The sequence below is a fragment of the Hippocampus zosterae genome, chromosome 4, assembly GCF_025434085.1.
Source record: "Hippocampus zosterae strain Florida chromosome 4, ASM2543408v3, whole genome shotgun sequence".
Lineage (NCBI taxonomy): Eukaryota > Metazoa > Chordata > Actinopteri > Syngnathiformes > Syngnathidae > Hippocampus > Hippocampus zosterae.
The window spans coordinates 15,065,081-15,085,270 of record NC_067454.1 but is presented as its reverse complement, the minus strand read 5'-3'; the positions used below and the strand labels follow the sequence as shown (position 1 = coordinate 15,085,270).

The following is a 20,190-nucleotide window of genomic DNA, read 5'->3' as shown; positions in this document are numbered from 1 at the left end:
CCCTCGCACTCTTGCTTGGTGTGAAGAAAACGAAACGATGTCTGATGCGCTGATTGACAACAAGCGTCCTTTGGGACATTTCATCTTCATCATCATTATCATCGTCATTCTCTTTCTCAGACGTTGATTTGATGGAAGTTTACATGACTTCGTTCAAAGCGCACGCGTCTTCTCTCAGTGACACACTGAGCTGGGTAGTAGCGTTGGTAGTGCAGTAGTAGAATCAGTGATAGTAACAGTAGCTGTGGAGGCAGAAATATCAGCATTAGCGTCAAGTGTAGTAAAATGACTACTACTTACTGGTTGAAGATGTGCTATTATTATCAGTAGTAGTGGTAATAGTGAAAGAAAAGGTATAAGTGGGATGAAGATATAGTAGTTACTGCTACACTGAAAAAAATAAGACCACAGCTACTTAAAAATGTAACTGGATCCAGGGGAGTTTATTTCGTGCAATCACTTGATGTAATAAAATTGAATATATTCAGCATTTTCCCCCCAGTGGTGTTGGTGCTGGTAGTAGTACTACTAGAAGTATTACTGAAGTTAATAGTAGTAGTAGGAATAGGATTAGGCGGAGGAGGAGTAATACAATTAACAGTGGTGGTAGAAATATCAGGGATACCGTAGTATAAAAAAAAATAACACTGGTAGTCCTAGAAATAATAGTGTCAGTAATAGTACAAGTAGGGGTAGTGGAGGGCGTATCATGGGCCTCTCGTAGTTGTGGTGGTAGTAGTAACAAAAGAAGTAGAAGTTATACCCACTAATGTAATTAATTAGTATAAGTAGTAGTAGTAGGAGTAATGGGATAGTAGAGGAATAGTAGAGGTAGTATCAGTAATAGTACTAGTACTAGCAGCAGTGGTGGTGGAAGTTTCAAGTGTTGTGTGTATCAGTAGTAGTGGTGGTGGTGATGATATGATAGTGCTAAAAGTGGTGTCAGTAGTAGTTGTAGTAGTCAAGGTCGTGGTAAAGTGAGTAAAAGTACCAGTACCAGTTGTAGTGGGACTGGTAATAGAAGGAGCAGTAGTAGTAGTAGCAGTAATTCTACCACTGCTACAACTATTTAGTAGTGGTAGTAGTAGTAGTATTGGTAGTAGTAGTGGTGGTAAATGAAGTAGTGGTGGGAAAAACTGTAGTGGACGTATGAATAATCGTAGTAGCACTGGTAGTAGTGATGGTGTTACTGTCAGTGGTAAAATGAGTAATAGTCGATGTGATGATGATAGTAGTCATAGAAGTAGTCCTACCATTACAACACTTACTTATTAGTGGCAGCATCAGTCATATTAGCAAAAGTGGTTGTAGAGGTATCAGTTTAATACTGTTTCAGTATTAATAGCAGTCATAGTGGTATCCGTTTTAGTACAAGTACTTAAGGTGATAGACGAATCTGTGGTAGTGGAATTATTGGAGTTGTCATGGTAGTGTTAAATGTAGGAGTAGTTCTGCCACTGCTATAACTTAGTAGCAGGAGTAGTAAACTTAGTATTGGTAATGGTAGTAGTAAAAGTACTATGAGCAGTTGGAGTAGTTGTATCAGTAGTAGAAAATGTTTCAGTGGTGGTGGAGGAATCAGTCGTAGGATAATTACCAGGACTGGTAGGTAGTAGTAATAGCAAACTACCGGTAAGTAGTATCAGGAAAACTACAACTCAAGGCTGTGGTTGTACTGCAAATGGGATTATCACTTCGAAACGTGCTACATTTAGTCCGTCAGTCACATTTACTTAAGTAACTTTTGGGATACTTATAGTGAACCTTTTTTGTTGTTGTTACAACAATGTGCTACTTTTACTCTGTTACCTTGAGTAACATTCTACGGATGACTTGTAGTTTTAGTTTTCACTGATTTTACTTTTATAGTTGACATTTCAACCTACAAGAAAGTTCACTTTGAATTTGAGAAAACACATTGCAGTTCTCAGAATTAAGTCATAAGTGCCCCATGAGACTATTGCATGGTTTTACAAGTGTAAACAAATGAATTCATTTAAGGCCATTTTTCTGGGGCTAAAATTTGTTATTTTATTAAATATTGTTTATTTTTATTTTTTTTGTTTGTTTGTTTGTTTTGTTTGTTTATTATTTTTGACGATATTTGAAGTTGCGCATTCTTTTTTGACATTTGTCTAGATGACGTTCGCACTGATTAAAAATCAACAGCTTGGCCCTTCAGTAGTTTTCACTGAATATTTATGTCGTCCAATAATTATTTGGAAGATTTTTAACTTTTACCGGAGTCACATTATTCTGAAGTAAGATTACTCCTACTTGAGTACGATTTGTGGCTACTCCACCCACCTCTGAGTAATAGTAAAAGCTGCAGTGATGTTAAAAGTAATGTGGTGTCATCAGTAGTAAAAGTTGAGGTGGTGTATGTGGACAATCTGTGTATCTTTTTTCGGGAGTGTGTGTGGGGGGGGGGCGGGGGGCGTCTGTTGTGTATGTTTATTGCGAGGGTGGATGGAGGCGCTACGTGTGGAGGATTATCACTTGCAGGAGTAAGTAGTGCAGAGTAGTAGTCGTAGTAGTGTCGTATAGTGCTCATTTACATGACATTTTAGGGAGGTCGATGGTCGTTTGGCACCCCCGTGTCACTGAGGAAATAGTGGTACACAATGAAGGTGTGGAAGAAGTGCGCGTGGAAGTAGGAGATTAAAAATGCGCGCACGGAGGTGCAGGGGGTGGGGGGACGAACAAAAATAAGATGGGGGGGGGGGGGCTAATTTCGAGGAAGTTTAACGCAAATAGTTTGGAAAGTGAAGCGGTGATGAGGAGTGAATCACCGATGAGTGGGTGTGGTGCGTGTTCCTCCTCTAACTTTATGTAAATGCCTGTACTGGAGTGGAGTGGAGAGTTACTTTGCAAAAAAAAAAAAAAAGTGGAGGAAAAGAAAGGACAGCCCTTCTGTTGCCGGCCCAATGAAAGCGAGCCTCGGTTGACACCTGGCTATAAACCCACGGAAAGAAAAGCCCAAAGTCCACAGCAACGTTCACTTACTTACTCGCTCGCTCGGCCGTGGGGGGACGCAAAAGAGACGCGAGAAGCGACGCAGAGATGACTTCCAGTGAGATCCACATGCCCGGGGAGGTGAAGAGCGACCCGGCCGCCCTCATGGCATCCCTGCAGCTCATGCCCACGCCGGTGCCCAACCCGGAGATCAAGTACACCAAGGTCAGTCGGTCCACCTTGCGTCGTCCGCTCCCGACTCTTCCTCACTCTAGCGCGCTTCAGTCTGGCGAGCGAAACTCCCAAAACAAAACAAAAAAAGAAGTTAGGATTAGCTCGTATTTTACCGAGGAAAAGCTTGACTTACATATTAAATTACAATAAGTGTAAATTGGATACGCGAAAAGTTGAAAGAAATTACATCAACGTTCCACAAATAAAGAGAGTCATGCGCTCATGAGGAAAAAATGGTTACAACTAATAAAAATCAACTAAAAAAATATCTGATTATACTTCTCAAATGTATTAAATACACTAAATGTTATCATGTGTTTTCATATCAATTAAAGCCGCAATGTTTTAACATTCAACAATCTATAGACAGTCAATAAAGTCAGTCAGAGATTCACAGTGCTAACTATTGAACAACTTTTATTACTAAATGTTGACCTCTTCATTTATCATAATTTTTTTTTATTGCATTTTAGTTTGCTGTTGGGTCGGAGTGAGAGCTGCCGCAAATATTTTGGTGAACTTATTTTGCTCCAAAACATGAGAGGAATCAACAGTACATTGCCGTGTAGTTATATAATTCAATTACTAAAGGTTAAAAAAATGCACAGATTAACACTGAGAAAATAAATACTATCTAGAGTAAATCACAGTATCTCAAGAATGATAAAAAGAAGCATAACAGTGTCTTTTAAGTTAGAAAACAACAGCCACATCAACAAACCTCTCCGACAGGTGCATAATTATGTTTACAAAAGTAGAATTGTGACATCTTGTATTTGGAGTGTGGACCTCAATATTTTTGGTCCCTCATTTCTGCATTACATGCTCACAAAGGACACTTCATCTCAAAAAAGAAACAATTTGAAAGCCTTAGTGAGTGAATTATACAAAGCCACCATTAAAGCGTCAACTTTTAAATGACTAGCAACAAAAGTCCAGAATGATGACAGGGTTTCACCGCAGTCGGAGCGGTGTGTGTGTTTACGCTGATCACTGGCTCGTAACGTGTTCATTTTGCGTAACTAAGGTGGCTGTCAATCATTTAAAGCATAAGTGGGGAAAGGTGAAAGTGAAGTCTTTGTATGTGTGGTCTCTCCGTTCACAAGGGAGCCGACAGAGAAATGCTAATGATAGAGCGACAAAAGTTTAGCCGGAGCGTGGGGCGATATCGCAAATGTTTCTGGAAGTGGGAGGAGGACAGAGATGCAGAAACAGCTGGAGAAAGGAGTCACGCGAAGATGTTGATTTGAGCTGTGAAGCAACTCGGGCTGCTTGCAGTGCCAAAAGAACATTCGCTTTAACAGTAATGCATATTTGTGATGAGCAATTCAATATTTTGTCAACACCGTGGCAAGCGTGAACGGAAGATTTCATTTTAATCTGCGTTCTGGGCTCAAGTACGTATATCATTAGCCGAACAGCATCATTGACAAAGTCATTTTTTGAACCCTTTTGGAAAACAAGAAGAAAAAAAAGAATTTCACGAAGAAGAACATTTTCAGTTTCTTTGATTTGACCTTTGCAGATGACTGTGACCTGCACGACTAAGAGACATTTGGGGGGGGGGGGGGGCAAACACGTTGGTCGTTTTTGTTGATGTTGTGATGGCAATTACTTTATTAGGGTGACTTTATGTTGTTATCTTAATAGCATACTTGCCAATATTACGTAAGGTAACGGTATATTGTGAGCCTAATAGCACAATTGTTAATATGAAGTATTTTTGAACTTTTTCATGATACAAGAAAAAACACAACAAATTTAACAAACAAGATGAATCCAGGAAAATAAAAACCACACAAAATTTTCACCACAACGGCATTTCAATAGATATTGTGATGTGAGAAGCAAATTAGCGAATTCTGCTATTTGGCTAACGATACCTTCACACTTTAGTAAATGAGTTTGTAAATTAGTTTTAGAGCAAAGCTTGCACAAAGGACAAGGCTACCGAACTCATCGTTCAGTCGGGAACCAGAGGTGACAAAGTACTCACGCTCGACTTAAGTCGAAGTACAGACTCTTGTATTTCAAAAGTATTTGGCCAGAGGAAGTAAGAACAGACTCTGACATGTGCAATGTAACAAGAGACAAAATTAATTTAATTTGTCAACTATATACAACATCCCTTGTGATAACTTGACAAAAAAAAGGAAATGATATGAGCAAAAACACTTTACATGTCACATTAAGAGCTAGCTCGCATTGACCTGACTTTTGTGCGGTCAAAACAATGCGTTCTCATATTTTTGCTGACATGGTGAAATGAAATGAGGAACAATAATGCAGAATTAACTAATGACATTAACTGAAAAATAAATTCCAAAACATACCGTAATTGTTTGTCAATAAGTGCACAAAAGTGTATGTGATACTCATTGAGAGGACACTTGACATACACGGTCATATAAACTATTAGAGGGTCTATCTAATAGCATAGTTGCTTCAAGCGTTGTTGATTATTTTCGGAAAACAAGTCGTGTTGCTTTGTTTGATTCAACCTTAACTGATTAGCAAGTTCTGGATGACTGAGAATGAACAGAAATGAAAAAAATTAACATTTTTGCAAGCGCGTTGCTACTTTATTGGTATTGTGACAAGAAGTTTAAAAGGACATTGTCAATTTTGCTATTTGCCTGATGGTGGGTTTTCTGGGATTAGACAGACTTTTTGAATGCCAGAAGCTGGTGTTTTTTTTTAGGCTGGCACGGGGGCACTACATTGCACGCAGTAACCCCCCCCCCCCCCCACACACACACATACACACATCATCATTCTCAATCAATGAAGTTCTCAACAATGGTTGACTTTAACTCTCTTATTTGTCTTTTCAACGTTCTGTCTTCATCCGTAGAAGCAGAAAAAAATTAACTATTCATTCATTCATTCATTCATCTTCCGAGCCGCTTGATCCTCACTAGGGTCGCGGGGGGTGCTGGAGCCTATCCCAGCTGTCTCCGGGCAGTAGTCATAGTTTATTTTGACAAAGTAAGGAGAAAAAAAATGACCGATATCTGTTCTCAAATCTATGGACTTGAAGTACCCAAGTAAAGTACAGACACCTGAAAATTCTACTTAATTACAGTATGGAAGTATTTGTACTTTGCACTTAGTTACTTCTCATTGCTGTTGCGAAGAAGTGATTTTTTTATGATTGTGAGATTAAAGGGCAGTGTTGGATGATAGTGCGGCGTAAGTCTATTCAGTTCCATAATTGCTCTCTTAACACATACCTCGGTGCCACAAGTGCAAAGGTCACGCCGCCGCTGCGCTACAAAGAGGATGTTGTGTGTGTGTGTGTGTGTGTGTAGGCCCCGAGCCACTCTTCCTTTCCCTCGTACAGGAGGACATGTTTGGGAACGACTTGGTGAATTAACCTCAAGGAATTTGGATCATCCAGTCCCGGATGGTTTGGTGGACACAGGGGGCACAAGGGTCCTGATTTATGGGCACCCCTGGCGTGGGCTCTCCTGTTGTCCATCCCGCTGACTAGGAGGGAAACAGCCCAGCGTTGTGGCTGACCGGCCCGCAATGCATCCATATGCCCCATTCACAGATTGCTTTCGGCAGCCCGAAGTATATGGGTCATTTCAGAATAGGAGGACAATTTGTGCACGAAGATTTTTGGAAAAAAAAGAAAAAGGCAATTTATTTATTTATTTATTTATTAATTTATTTATTCTGTCATGTTTTCAAGAAAAGCAGCGAACAAATTATGTAAATGACCTGTCCAGCTCAGTCGCAGCTGTACACTTTTTTGTGAGATATTCTATTTGTCATATCATTTTGCTGTGTTTGGTACAACCCAGTTACACATAGTCAGGCATCTTAAAAAAAAACATACAATAACGATATTGCCAAATAAATCTTTTGCAATTAAAAAAAAGTTGAATTACCTGTAGTGCTCCAATTACATGAACAGGTTTGCAAATTAACAAGACTCTTTGTTCAAGATGACATGCTAGCTGTGTTAGGTGCTGTGCTAACTGTTCACAGAAATAATTAAAAACAAAAAAACGTATTAAATTTTTAATGAATGTATTTTTTCTGATAATATGACAAACAGGGTGGAGTTGTTTTATGGTTGAAAACAAAGACAATAGATGAAAATGAAACACACGGTCAAGTGCAATTAGCTTGATGATATAATTTCTGCAGAGTCATGCAGTTCACTTTTTTTGTCCTCCTCGAAATGGGTAAAAAGGTTTCATAAAAGGGTTGAGAGGCACAACCTCAGAGCACAGTTACATCTCCTTAAAATGTATACATAATAAAACACTTTTTTAAACATTTACAAGGATGTCCTCAACAAAATCACACCAAAAAAGATGATTGAAGATATATTTTATATTTTATATGTAAGTAGATCACAATAAGAAGGGTTGCTCAAGAAAAAAACCTATTTTCAACAATATTTAAGAATCACTTTTTATAACGCGAGACACATTTAGCCTCAGGACATCTAGATTCAAACAGCATTTGAAGTGCAAGCCTCAGTATTTTGCGTGTGGTTTATTTGAAATTTCACAAAATGTCCTCTAATTCTGCAATGAGCCATACACCATTGAGATGTTACAGTCATTGCCCCGCCCAGCCGTTACACAAACAATGCAGAGCAATCCAACAATGACATCTGAGTGACCCTGGAAATATCTCACATCAACCTGATAAAGTATCGTGATCGACGATAAAGGCGGTTTAAGGCCGTTGAGATTTGCTCCTTGTCCTTTTCACCTAGTCGCGAACTGTGCTCTCAGATGCGCACTTGTAACGGCTGATTGAAATCTTTATGGAAAATATATATATATTATATATATACAATGAAGTAGCCATTCTTCGGGTTAATGGCGCACTCTAAATTGTCCCGATGTGTGAGTGAGAGCACAAATGGTTGTTCGTCTATGTGTGCCCTGTGATTTGCTGGGAACCAGTTCAGGGTGTCCCCCGCCTACTGCCCACAGACAGCTGGGATAGGCTCTAGCACGCCCCACGATCCCTGTGAGGATAAAACGGATAAGAAAAAGGATGGATGGATGGAAGTATTCTTTTTTTTGTCCCTGTGTTCGCCCCCACATTTCCATGGCATGAAGGCTCCAACAGCTGGCTTACAAGACGCAAACAGTTTAAAGGTTGCCGGGACCACGACGGAAGCCATAAATAAAGGGAGCCATGATAGATGATACTGATGCTTTTTGCTGGCAAAAGAAGGGAGGGGAGACGCTCGTTGGAAGGATAATTAAGGAATGCCGAGGGAATGTTTGTTGTCTTTGGGTGATCTAGCTTCCCCCACCCCCCCTTTTTGGTAGAGTTGTCAATGCGACACAATTCACAGATAAAGAAATATCAGTGATTCTCAAAGTAGGATTTAAGTTGACACTCTAGTGGAAAGAATCAAATTAGAAATAGAAAATAATTAAATCCAGTATGAATAACATTTGCAATATTTATAAGATGCTTGAATGAAACTTAGTAAAGGCATATATGCCCTTTTAAAATGTCTTTAAAATTCTGTATTTTTGTAACTTTTCAAGAACATTTTTAAGCACATTATTTCACTTTTACATTTAAACATTTGAGTACTCCCCCCCCCAACACTTTTTCAATGAATATTGGGACAATAAGTTAAAAAGTGACTTGGGCTTGTGGTTCTCAAACGTTTTACTCAAAAGTGCTACCTCCAAAAATATTGAGCAAATGATCGCCCTCCTGACTAACATTACATTTGATGATAATACTGTAAGTGTTCAAGAAAAACTGCAGAAAAGTTTGATTCCTAAAAATTATATTCATCATTGTAATCCACAGTAACATTATGCAAGGTTTGAACATTAACACTGCACTTAAGTACAGGAAAATATCATAAGAAATACTTGTAATGAAAGGACTGTAATGACACCACCCCCACACCCCAAAAAGTTTGACAACTGGTCTACATACTGTAATTGCATCCACCCATCCATTTTCTTATCCTCACGAAGGTCGCAGGTGTGCTGGATCTTATCCCAGCTGTCTTCGGGCAATAGGCGGGGGACACCCCGAACTAGTTGCCAGCCAATCGCATGCAATAGCATAATCATAATAATAATTATTAGAGTTATTATTATTCGTATTATTATTTATTATTGTTGTTCTTAAATTAAAATTAACTCATTATGAGTGATTCATATTTTTGGGTGAGCACTTTTTTTTTTAGTATAAAATACAAAAAAATAATTCACCAAAACGATGAGGAGAGATTGGGATGGGCCAGTTTCAGAATACAACTGCAATTTTTGTGATTTTGTGATTCTTTGTCTTCTTTTTTTGCATCACGCACGAGGTTTGGTGATGATCCAAATTAGGATTGCTGTACCTTTATGGTAAAGAGCACGTGTGGAGCAAATCAGCTGGCCACTGTTGACAAATGGGCAATTGAATGTGTACTTTCAATGTGACTGTAATGTGGGCTAGACAATAGTGTCCCATCATGTACCAGATCTGTTCATCTGTTCAACAGTGATAAATAGTGAGTGCACGTTCACCACAGGAACCTGCGCTGCGCAACCTGGCTGCCCATGCCGAGTGTGTGTTTGTACACAGACACGCACTGACTTTGGATGAAGAAGGGGCTCCATCAATCTGTCACTGATTGAGATAGTACAGGCAGGCGGGGGTGCGGGCGGGGCTCCATGATGCTCGGTGCTGTCCACCGGGGTGTAAATTATGAGGCCGCTTCACCGTGTGGGTGCGTGGCCCTGCTTCGCCAGAGCCTGACCTGCAGTTCTGGACTTTTTCACTTCAAAACCACCATCTTACTGCCATCAAGATCAAACGCAGTGCAAGTTAGGGGATACTGTGCAACTCAATGATTTATCACAAGCAGCACAGTGAGAATCCCCCCCCCCCCCAGTCCTCCCCAAGTCTCTCTTCCCTCCACTTGCCTTACACAATCTCCTGTTCACACACACACACACACACACACACACACGCGCGCGCGTACGCACGCAGCCACGGCCACATCTCAAGTCTTAAGTATGTCTCCTTGATTGTGACGGTTTAAGTGCTCAGCGTCATTTAGATGTCCATTGGTGTGAAATGCCCACTTTGTGCAGCCAGTGTAAATTTTAGTCGAAGCGCACACATGTCAACATGACGTCTCCGCTCTCTTAATCACGTCTGAGGGGAAGGCCAGTGACATGGAGGCTGCTCCATTCACTTCTTATGAGACCCCGCTTCTGCAGGCCGCCTGACAGGGAACGTGTAAATCCTCGAGGTGTGCTTAGGAAAAACACTGGGCTTCATAAATCTACTGGAATCGGTTCCTTCCCCCCGACGAACACGAGACACAAGTGCTTTTCAAGATGTTTATTTGTCTGTTGAAAAGCATCACATGTCTTCAACATGAAATGATTGCTTTCACCCCCCCACACCCCCAATCCCCTCCACTGATCCGATGTGTAGAACAACATCTTTAAATATATCTTTGACCTGAGCTTTCAAGAATGATCTAGAGCCATCAAAACCCCCATGCGAAAAATAAACAGCAGCTGAGAGTCGAGCTGAACAATTAATCAAAGGCGATTTCGAATCGCAAAGGCGATTTGGGAGGGGGGGGGCTGCTTCATTTCGGCCAGTTGTTCACTTTTTATTTTTTGATATTCTCCTCTATTTATTTGAAAATGTATAAAGTGTCTCGGTAAGCTCAATGCTTCAGAAGTAAAGTCGACATGATTACGTGTCATTATTTTTAATCCCACACTTTGGTAGAATATTGTGAAGTTGATGTAGCGAACGCTTAAAAGACCTCAAGTCAAAGTGTTTAGTAAGTTAACAATGCCGATTGAAGTTGATCAATCAACTGTCTTTCATAATAATTTGTGGCTCATCTGCCTTTATTTTACCCTAAGCCTAACCTATAAGACTAAAACAAAAGATATTGTTTATTGTGAAACAGAATAATTTGTAGCAGCAATGTTGTTATTTAAGTTTACTTTCAAAGTAAACATAAAATGAAGAAAATAACATGACATATTGTATTTATTGCTTACACATGACGGGAAATGCCTAAAATGGGCTAACGGATAGCATCGATGTGGCGGGATGATCACAATTCAAGCAAGAGCCATTTGAACACAAACAGTGCAGCAACACATGCACACAGACAACCTAACAATTCTCACTGGCATATATCCTTTCTCCTCTGCAAACAACGAATTATATTACTGCAGCTTACTGTAGTTTACAATAGTTGTGAAACTCTTCATTTATGTCTGACTGTATAGAATTGATTGTATTGACTGTATTACACTGCCCCCAGGTGGCCAAGTCACATAGATTAATGTCATTTCCGTTCAACTGCACTTGATCTTGTTGGTTGACAAACAAGTCCAGTTGCCTCGCATCAACTTTTGTGGATGATCGTGACCTGCATGACTGGGAATCGACAAACACTAGACAAAATCTCAGGATACAAGCTTTTCACTGGGAAGACTTTTTACTTGTGTCAAATGTGTTTTCTTCCACCAAGCTGGAACTACTCAGATCGACAGACAGACAGACAAACAGAGAGTCTAGACAAAGACGCCCAGTTGGTGACAGTGGGCCCGTTATTTGCCAAAGCTCCCAGCACCGGGTGGCATCGTCTGCTGGGTCAAATGCGGTGGCAGAACACGCTCGCTTGTCATGGCGGTAATTATGAGCAACTTATCCACTAACCAGGGAGGAAATGGAGGTCACGTGAGCTAGGAGGATATGAAACTTCCTGCGCAGACGACTATCGCAGGTGCTTGAGTCAAAGACTGTGGAATCTTGGCGTGTTGTGTGTAAACGCACACGTTTGCATGCTTTGACTCCCCTTACCTCCGCTCCAGTGTGTCCATTTAAAAACACAAGACAAAAAAGTGTGTACCACTGCACTTTTTTTTTCTGCTCAGAGCTGCCGCGCTTGAGCAGCCAAACAGATGTTTCGCTGGCTGCTTCGGCTTATTTTCACTTTCCTTAATTCTTCCCATTGCCGCCCACTCATAAAAGCAAATTATCCCACCAACACACACACGACGCCTGGTTAATATTAAAGACGTGAACACGCTCAGAGGTGATTTCTCAATTTGAATGACGTATTTGAAGCACACAACGTGCCAAAATACTTTTAAACATGATTGTGGACATTTAAAAAACAACAACCTTTTGTGATTTCCAAGGTGCGAATGATGATTGAAAGCCTTTGGAGGGATGCGAGGGAGTTTTCTAATTGTTTGTAGTAACCCTGTGGCCTCTGGAAGCTGTTTCTTTCCATACAATAACGCTAAAAACATACTCATATTAATATTTACTGTAATAATTAATTGGTAATCTTTGGGATTGTTTTCTTCATTCATTAGCATGAGAACGGGTGGTGTCCAAAGAATGGCCTGGGGGGTCATTCGCGGCCCGCTGTCCGCCTTGTAGAGAGCTGCACCATATTAATACCAGTTTTTAACTTCAGCAATTGGCTATTTTTGTTTACTTACGGCCAAAAAATAAAAAAATAATGCAAATAATCTTGGTGAAAGTTTTTTCATGTGTCTGCTTTAATTCTTAAAAATCCATAAAGGCTGAATGGAGGTAACTGGCCTCTTCTTGTTAGTTGCATTTGTTTTTTTGGTTTTTTTTTTTCAGGGGGGGGGGGGGGGTTTCTCTAAATGTTTTGAAAATGACTTAGGCAGTTAAGTTTGGGGGGGGGGCAGGGTGGGTCCCCAAAATTGTGACAAAAAGTTTGTAACAGCCACGTGCTCCACATGTGACCAATTCTCCTACTACGAATAGTCAACTTAAAACAATTGATTCGTTTTATAACGATCATTTCTTACTACGCACAACACAAAAATATTTACAGCAGCACCTCGGTGACAAAATACAATTCGGTTTCATGGGCAAACATTTTTTGTTCCACTTTGTGCTTCATGCCAGGGTCCAATTTGTGAACACCACCACACAAATGCGAGGGTCACCAACATGGTGTCCACTGGCACCATGTAGCCTCCAACGGCCACATGAATAGGCCGGGGCCGGTTACAAAAATGTAAGAAATTTAAACACTTGAAGAGATGCACCATAATGGGACTATTAGTGTTGGTATGGCTGTTGTTGTGCCCCTCTTTTTCCTTTGCCTCTGTCCCCACGTGCTGCTCATGTAAGGTTCGGTTGGTTTTCTTATATAAACAGAGATGAGACATGCAGGTCCAGAAAGTGAATCCCTGGCACAATTTGGATTTAGCCACATGTGCTTCTACTCAACCGGCAGACAGTCACATAGCTTTTTGCATGTATACCAAATGCACAATTTGCTACAAATTGCCTGTGAGTGTGACTATTTGCCTCAGTTGAATGAACTTAGTAAAGTGTCTACAAGTGTCTACACGATACCGAGTGTATTATAATACTACAGGGGCGGGGGGTCCTTGACATATGATGTAGTTTCATTCTCACGACATGTTGTAATTCAAGTTTGTACGTAGTTTGGAAGACACCTTTGACCTCTCTCCCTAGCTTATGCTCACGCATGCAATTAAGGCCCATATATTACAGTAAATAGATGCATCAAAAGCACTTAAGAGGCCATAAATATAAAACAATGACACGAAAAACATGAGAAAAAAATTCTAACTTCACTTGTTTACTAGAAGGAGGTCAAGTGTCGTGCGAGGATTCGTCCTTACATAACTACACAAACTAGTTCATCCCATTGTTATGATTAAACCAGAAATTTATCAACGCAGTGATTAATTTGTACATCAGTGAAAGGCAACTTGCAAAGGTGAGATAGTGTGAATACGTTTGCAAGCAACATATTTTATTTTCTTGCGGGATTAAAAAAAAAAGTTGTGGCTTAAGATGTCAGCCAAAGTATTTTAGGATCACTCATCTAATCACAAGATCCGGTTTACTAAACATCTGATTTCAAGAAACATCCCTACTAAGTTAAGACAACAGAGGCAACTGGTCGTATGTAAGATTTTCAAAGGTTTTAGTGGTTGTATGTGAAGGGAAACCGAGTGTGAGAATTTGTTTTTCCCCGAAGATGAAGGCATCATGTGAATGCGTGGTGGCAACTCGGCAAGGGATGGGAAAGAAAACACAATTTGTCATTTGAAAATGTGCGCCCTTGCTCTTGTTTTCTCACTCTTGCGCTCTTTGCCCTTCTTCCAAATGATCCTAAAAGTAATTTTCGTCAACCTCGAGAGTTGATTTACTCGGCGGCCCTGTCATCTCAATCAAGCCCTTCAATGGAACCAGACAAAAGTCTTAACGCCAGTCCGAGGCCGAAGAAGGGCCGAGCCAAACGTGTCCTTTTCTTAGCGTGATTTAGATGGCGGCCCGCTCCGCTCCTCTCGCGCTTCTCCTTTTTAGCAGCGCCTCGTGAGAGGGGTTACGCCACGCACAAAGCTACCCACCGTCTGCATTCTTGCCGGGACTGTTCAGGCTGTCAGGGGGGCTCGGCTGATTTAGGACTCCCCACTTCAGTGGAGCCTATAAATTCAAAAACTAATTCAGTGCTCTACGGGACTTTGTGTTTTTGTAGCTGGCCCCGCTGCTACTTATCGTTCCTGACAATTTTATGAAGTGCTCTTAATGAGCGGCAGATTAAAGGTGGCCTCTGATGGAAGGCGCCTGAGAATACTTGACTGGTTGAGACAAGCCTCACTGGCCTGTGTGCCAGGGTCACCGGCACAAAGGCGCCCGAAGTAGAACGGTCCGGTAATGGTACGCACTGATACTGAACATCTTCATGGTCTGCATGACACTTGCAGAAAGAAGAGGAAGGCACAACTTCGAACTATTAACACTCCCTAGCATGTTAGAGTAAACTCCCATTTATCATTGGGGGGGGGGGGGGAATACATGCCGGTCCCACCCCCACCTGTGGAAATCCACGAGACTTACTGTTTTTCTTAATGTATGGCCTAGAAGTTTTTTTCTCATCCAAATATTTACTGCTATTGCGACATTAGCATTCTGACTTGCCTTCTGAGTGACATTGCTGCTGTAGGACAGCAACGCCATCATAGGGCCTGTTCAGGAAGTCGCTCCCCTAACCTTTAATACCATCCTTCCTCATCTTCTGTGGAAAACGTCATCGGACCAGGGCAAAATAAAAAGGCGTTCCCCTCAAACACAGGGAAAGACAGCACGGCTTAAAAATGAATTCAACTCAATCTTTCCTAATCAATCTCCTCAGACGACAACAAACTCGAGCATATTCACATAGTGCGCAAACTAAAGAATTATTTGTTACACACTTTTTTCCTTTGGTAAAGTTTGGTCCGGAGTAATCTATGCTAAAGGTGGGTTAAAGGTTGCAACCGGGGCAAAACAAAGAAGAGTAAAAATCTGCATTTGAAAAGGCTCATCAGTTATTCTTCTCTCAAGCGCTTATCTGTGCATCCTTTGTTGATGCTGATCATGCCCTTGGAGTTAGTAATCGGGATGCTCGTAGCACTGAGACCTGGCAAAGTATGCTGAGGTCTTGCGTAACATCATGCATGACTGGGTCAAACTTTGAGCATTGATGGTGGCGTGTTTTTGCGAATATTTCTGTCAAATTCCAAATCCTGGCCTTGAGAGGTTCTACTACACTTTACTGTAGTGTTTCCGGGGGCAAACATGTCGAGTCAGAAACTTGAGTGGTGCTATCGGGTTTGCTCTGAGTCAGTCCACCTCAGTTTTTCCGAAGGAGAAAAGCAAGGAAGAGTGTATACACAGAACGACTGGTGCCAGCAGATGTTCTCCTTGCACTCCATCAGAGACTGACAGCTATTAAAAATAGTCTTCCTAATGGATCTAAATATGTCCAACAAGAGGTGTTTTTTTCCATATCGCAGTTTTCATGTCCTCATCTTTACATCAAGGTCTTTAGCGTGGAGCAGGGACCGCTTCTTGGGATTTGTTTTTGGTGATGCCCATAAAGGTTGCGTATCATATAGCATGTACAAAATCCAAGGCGGTTGTTTAACGCAAGGCTTGCTTTAACGCATCACAGAAACCAAGTGTGGCACGTGTTTTATGATCTCGTAAACGAACAGTGATGTTGTGAAACGTGTGCTTGAGTGGGGATGGTGGATGGGTTTCTGGTGTCTGATAGGGATTTATCTGACCCCCCGCCCCACCCACCCCTCTTCATCCCCCATTCTCCACTCCCCCATTCCCTTTGTCTGGATGGTGGAGTACTCCCAAGAGAGCCAAGGTGGACATGTAGGAATCCTCAGACAACATTTCCAGAGATTCTCCCACATCCTTTACACAAGAGTCTGGATGTGCAAAATAATGCTACATGCCGCAGCCAACATGCTGCCATCAATACTTCACTTGTAATCCATAACACTCACATGATATGATGACATCTAAGATTAGTGGTTAGAATCTTACATGTCCATAAGAAGTTTTTATGTTTGGTGGATTGCAATCATCATCTGCTTCTCTTTTACATGGCGTGCCCCAAGGTTCCATTCTGGGGCCATTATTTTTTTCCTTTGGACCTGCTTCTCCCTGCTGTTAAAAAGCATAGCATCTCATTTCATTTTTACACAGATGATTCTAATTTACCTGCCGCCTGAGAGAAATGACCCCAGTGCTTGTCCTCAGCACTTGCTCAACTGCCGAGCTGATATCAAAGTTGCGATGTCTCTAAATTTCTCTAAATTTCAACAGCAAAGGCACTTTTCCATTACAGGTTTCAAAATGGGCTGGTGCCACTCTGCCCGGCCTCGCTGAGCATGGCCAAGTCTCCTTTGCTTCTCCATTCAACAGGCACCAATCAGTTGGGGGCGGGATCAGCAGAATTGTGCGAGCCTTCACTGCATATTCGCTACAATATTTCACTAGTGTCACTAGTGTCCGAATCTGTGCAGTGATTTAAAATATTATTCACAGTTACATTATGCGGCAACATAGCAAATTATAGCCCATCAAATGAACAGAGGCTGTGACACAGACGAGAAATCAATTTCCGTGTGGTTGGTGTTAGCCTGGATGAATCTTGCGGTTGCGGTTTGTCCAGAACTGTGCTGACTGACACAAAAAGGAAAAAGCACATTATACTTGCTATGAAGCTCATAACTCCGTGATATTTTAAAACCGATGCACCGTTCTGTTCACCGAGGTCTGGAGAAAACACCCCTGCGCCCTCCCCCCACCATGAGACTTGCGCTCACTATGGCAATTTTTCAATCAATTCTTAAGACCCCTTTCTCCATGGCGTTCACAAGAGAGTTGTGACTCTTGCGTTTTCTTTCTTTCTTACTATGCTATTCAGGGTGATGTTTTAATATTTTTTACAGCCTGTGTCTCTTATATGGGTTTTGGTCAATGCTGTTGTATTAAAAAGCGCTTTATAAATATATTTGGATTGGATTAGATTGGAATTATTGGATTTATTGTGGGACTACTGTTATTCTGCATTGTTAAGTATTAATAAACTCGCAAATTCAAATCTGAAGCATGTTTGACATACATCCTATTGTGTTCTATTCTTTACATCTTTTTTTTTTTACCTTCCAGATTTTTATCAATAATGAGTGGCAGGACTCTGCCAGTGGGAAGGTCTTTCCATCTTTCAACCCAGCGACTGGGGAGCAGATCTGTGACGTCCAAGAAGCAGATAAGGTTATTTACTTATTTTCCATTTTTTTCGAAACATGTCATATCGGTAGGGGAGTTTCTAAAATTCAAAGGTGAAATCATGAATTTGTTTCCTCCCTCATAATCCCAGGCCGATGTTGATAAAGCAGTGCAGGCGGCTCGACTCGCCTTTTCATTGGGTTCTGTATGGCGACGGATGGACGCATCTGAGCGGGGACGACTGCTCTCCAAACTTGCTGATCTGGTGGAGAGAGATAGCATCTATCTGGCTGTAAGGGAACATTTAATTTATCCACTTAATCAAAATAATTTGCGGTCTTCATGCTCCAATGAAACCAGAGGTGATCCATTATTCTTGGCCCCCTGTCTGTTTATCTTTATGATGTTTTTCTACGCCATTTGATACTCTTTCATGTTTTCGAAAAAGCATTTTTGACTTACTTCTGTGTCAAGCAAAAACAAATCGAATGTCTTCTCCCAGCGGGGAAACGTTTGACTGTAACTTAGCGGCTGTGTTTGAAATGTAGTATTATCTTTGGTTCACATTTCAGCCAGGGCTGAGCTAAAAACCCAGATCAGTATGGAGTTCTGTGTGAGGAACACGTGGTTAGACAACATATTTCTCAACCGGGCCCTTCCTCCCTCCATCTCTCCTCAGACTATTGAGTCACTCAACAGTGGGAAGCCGTTTCTGCCCACTTTGTTTGTGGACCTTCAAGGGACCATAAAGACATTGAGATACTTTGCTGGATATGCAGACAAGATCCACGGCACTTCGATTCCCATGGGTAAGGACAAACTGTTAAATGATTTCACTGCACAATTCACAACAATAGCACCATTAAACTCATGAGTTACTGTGTCATACCGAGAGTCCCCAGACTGTGGCGGCTTATTATGAGAACAGCTTGTAAGTGTCATTGTAGGGGTGTTTTGGCATTGAAATACAATAAAAGTAGGACGGAAAAAGAAACTGCAGTTGATTTTATCCCACCGGGACAAATTTGATTAATGATCTGGCATGCCTGAAACAGATTTATTGCGTGCACAACACAGTTCATAGTTTAATCTGGAACTTGCTCACATTTTGTGTTTACACAGTACTTGCAACATCAACATGCACCTAAAATGGTACCTTTTTCTGCTTATGGATGAAGTGATGACATATAAGGTGTGTCAGAAAAGTTGCAGGATTGGCGTCCCAAAAGATACAAAGTTCTTCCCTTCAAAGTATCTTGAAAATGCTTGCGTATTTGATTTCAATATTTGGGGGGGGGGGGGGATCACAATTCCAATATTGTCCCAAATCGTTCAGCCCAAAAGTGAGCTATCAGAGTAGAAATCAATGTAAAGGCAAACATTTATTGTCTTGAGGAGGCTGCCGCAAGTGTTGCTCCTCACATGTCGGTGAATGGGATGAGTCTGGGGGTGAAAGAGGGGAAAGTTGGCGGCACAAAAGGGGATTGGGGGGGCAGAGAATAAGAAAGGACATGGGAATCCTTCCGATACCGCTGTATTGTCCCTCTCAAAGCTTCTCTTGTACTCAGCTGCCAAACCAACCAGAGTGAGCGCTTTCCCAGGGCTTTAGTTTAATCTTTATTCCTCTCGTAGACTTCCAGCGAAAACAAACAAGGGTATTCCTGCTGCCTGAATGATCCAAGTGCTCGTTATTTGGACATCTGTCTGTACGAGGAGCCGGACGCAAGCATCAACAACACGTATTCAGGCTTTCACTAATATTGTGTTGATCAACACAGACAGTGTGAAGCGAATGGGCGTCGACCTTACGTTCAACACATTTGCCCATCCAGTTTACTGTCTAATCTCTCAAAATGAAGTCAAGCAACCAGCACCCGTCCAACTGCTTATTCCCCAAATGACAGCGGCGTGTTTTGGGTTTTATTTTCCCATGATTTAAACCATGCTCACCATTGATCATTCCTGTCCAACTGTATATTGAGGCAAGGCGTCAGCTGAGGGCTGTTTTAGAACATTTATACACACATTTCCCAAAATCAATTGTATGCCGCGAGTGGCACACCCTCGAGTAATGCAAGAGGAATGAGAGAGTCCTTCCAGCATGACACCACGTCCGTGACCTTAAAACACTTACACACATGCCTTGTGTTGTTCACCACGTAATCTCTCACAGGGTTACGAGGAAGCGGGAGTGTTGCGGGTGGATTCACTTACAAATGAGCATGAAGGGGCAACGTGGACTGACCACATGTTCCACTCACTGAAACCAAAGCCAGAGTTGAATAAACTTTGTTTTCTCCTTGTGTGTGCACGTGTTCCTACGCAGATGGAGAGTATCTGACCTTTACCAGATATGAACCCATTGGAGTTTGCGGACAAATTATCCCAGTGAGTATAACAGTCTCTGCAAATGACAGGCATCATCAT

General features: G+C 41.5%; 1 protein-coding gene across 1 annotated transcript in view; it reads left to right on the top strand.

Moving 5' to 3' along the window:
* The first annotated feature begins 2,837 nt into the window (after nucleotides 1-2,837).
* The window catches only part of aldh1a2 (aldehyde dehydrogenase 1 family, member A2), a 31,020-nt gene continuing 13,667 nt past the window's right edge, over nucleotides 2,838-20,190 (top strand). The window contains exons 1-5 of the mRNA XM_052063793.1: nucleotides 2,838-3,180; nucleotides 17,704-17,808; nucleotides 17,915-18,055; nucleotides 18,443-18,572; nucleotides 20,090-20,151. Coding sequence (XP_051919753.1) covers nucleotides 3,064-3,180; nucleotides 17,704-17,808; nucleotides 17,915-18,055; nucleotides 18,443-18,572; nucleotides 20,090-20,151 — 555 coding nt within the window. The 5' untranslated portion in view covers nucleotides 2,838-3,063. The remainder of the gene's footprint in view (nucleotides 3,181-17,703; nucleotides 17,809-17,914; nucleotides 18,056-18,442; nucleotides 18,573-20,089; nucleotides 20,152-20,190) is intronic.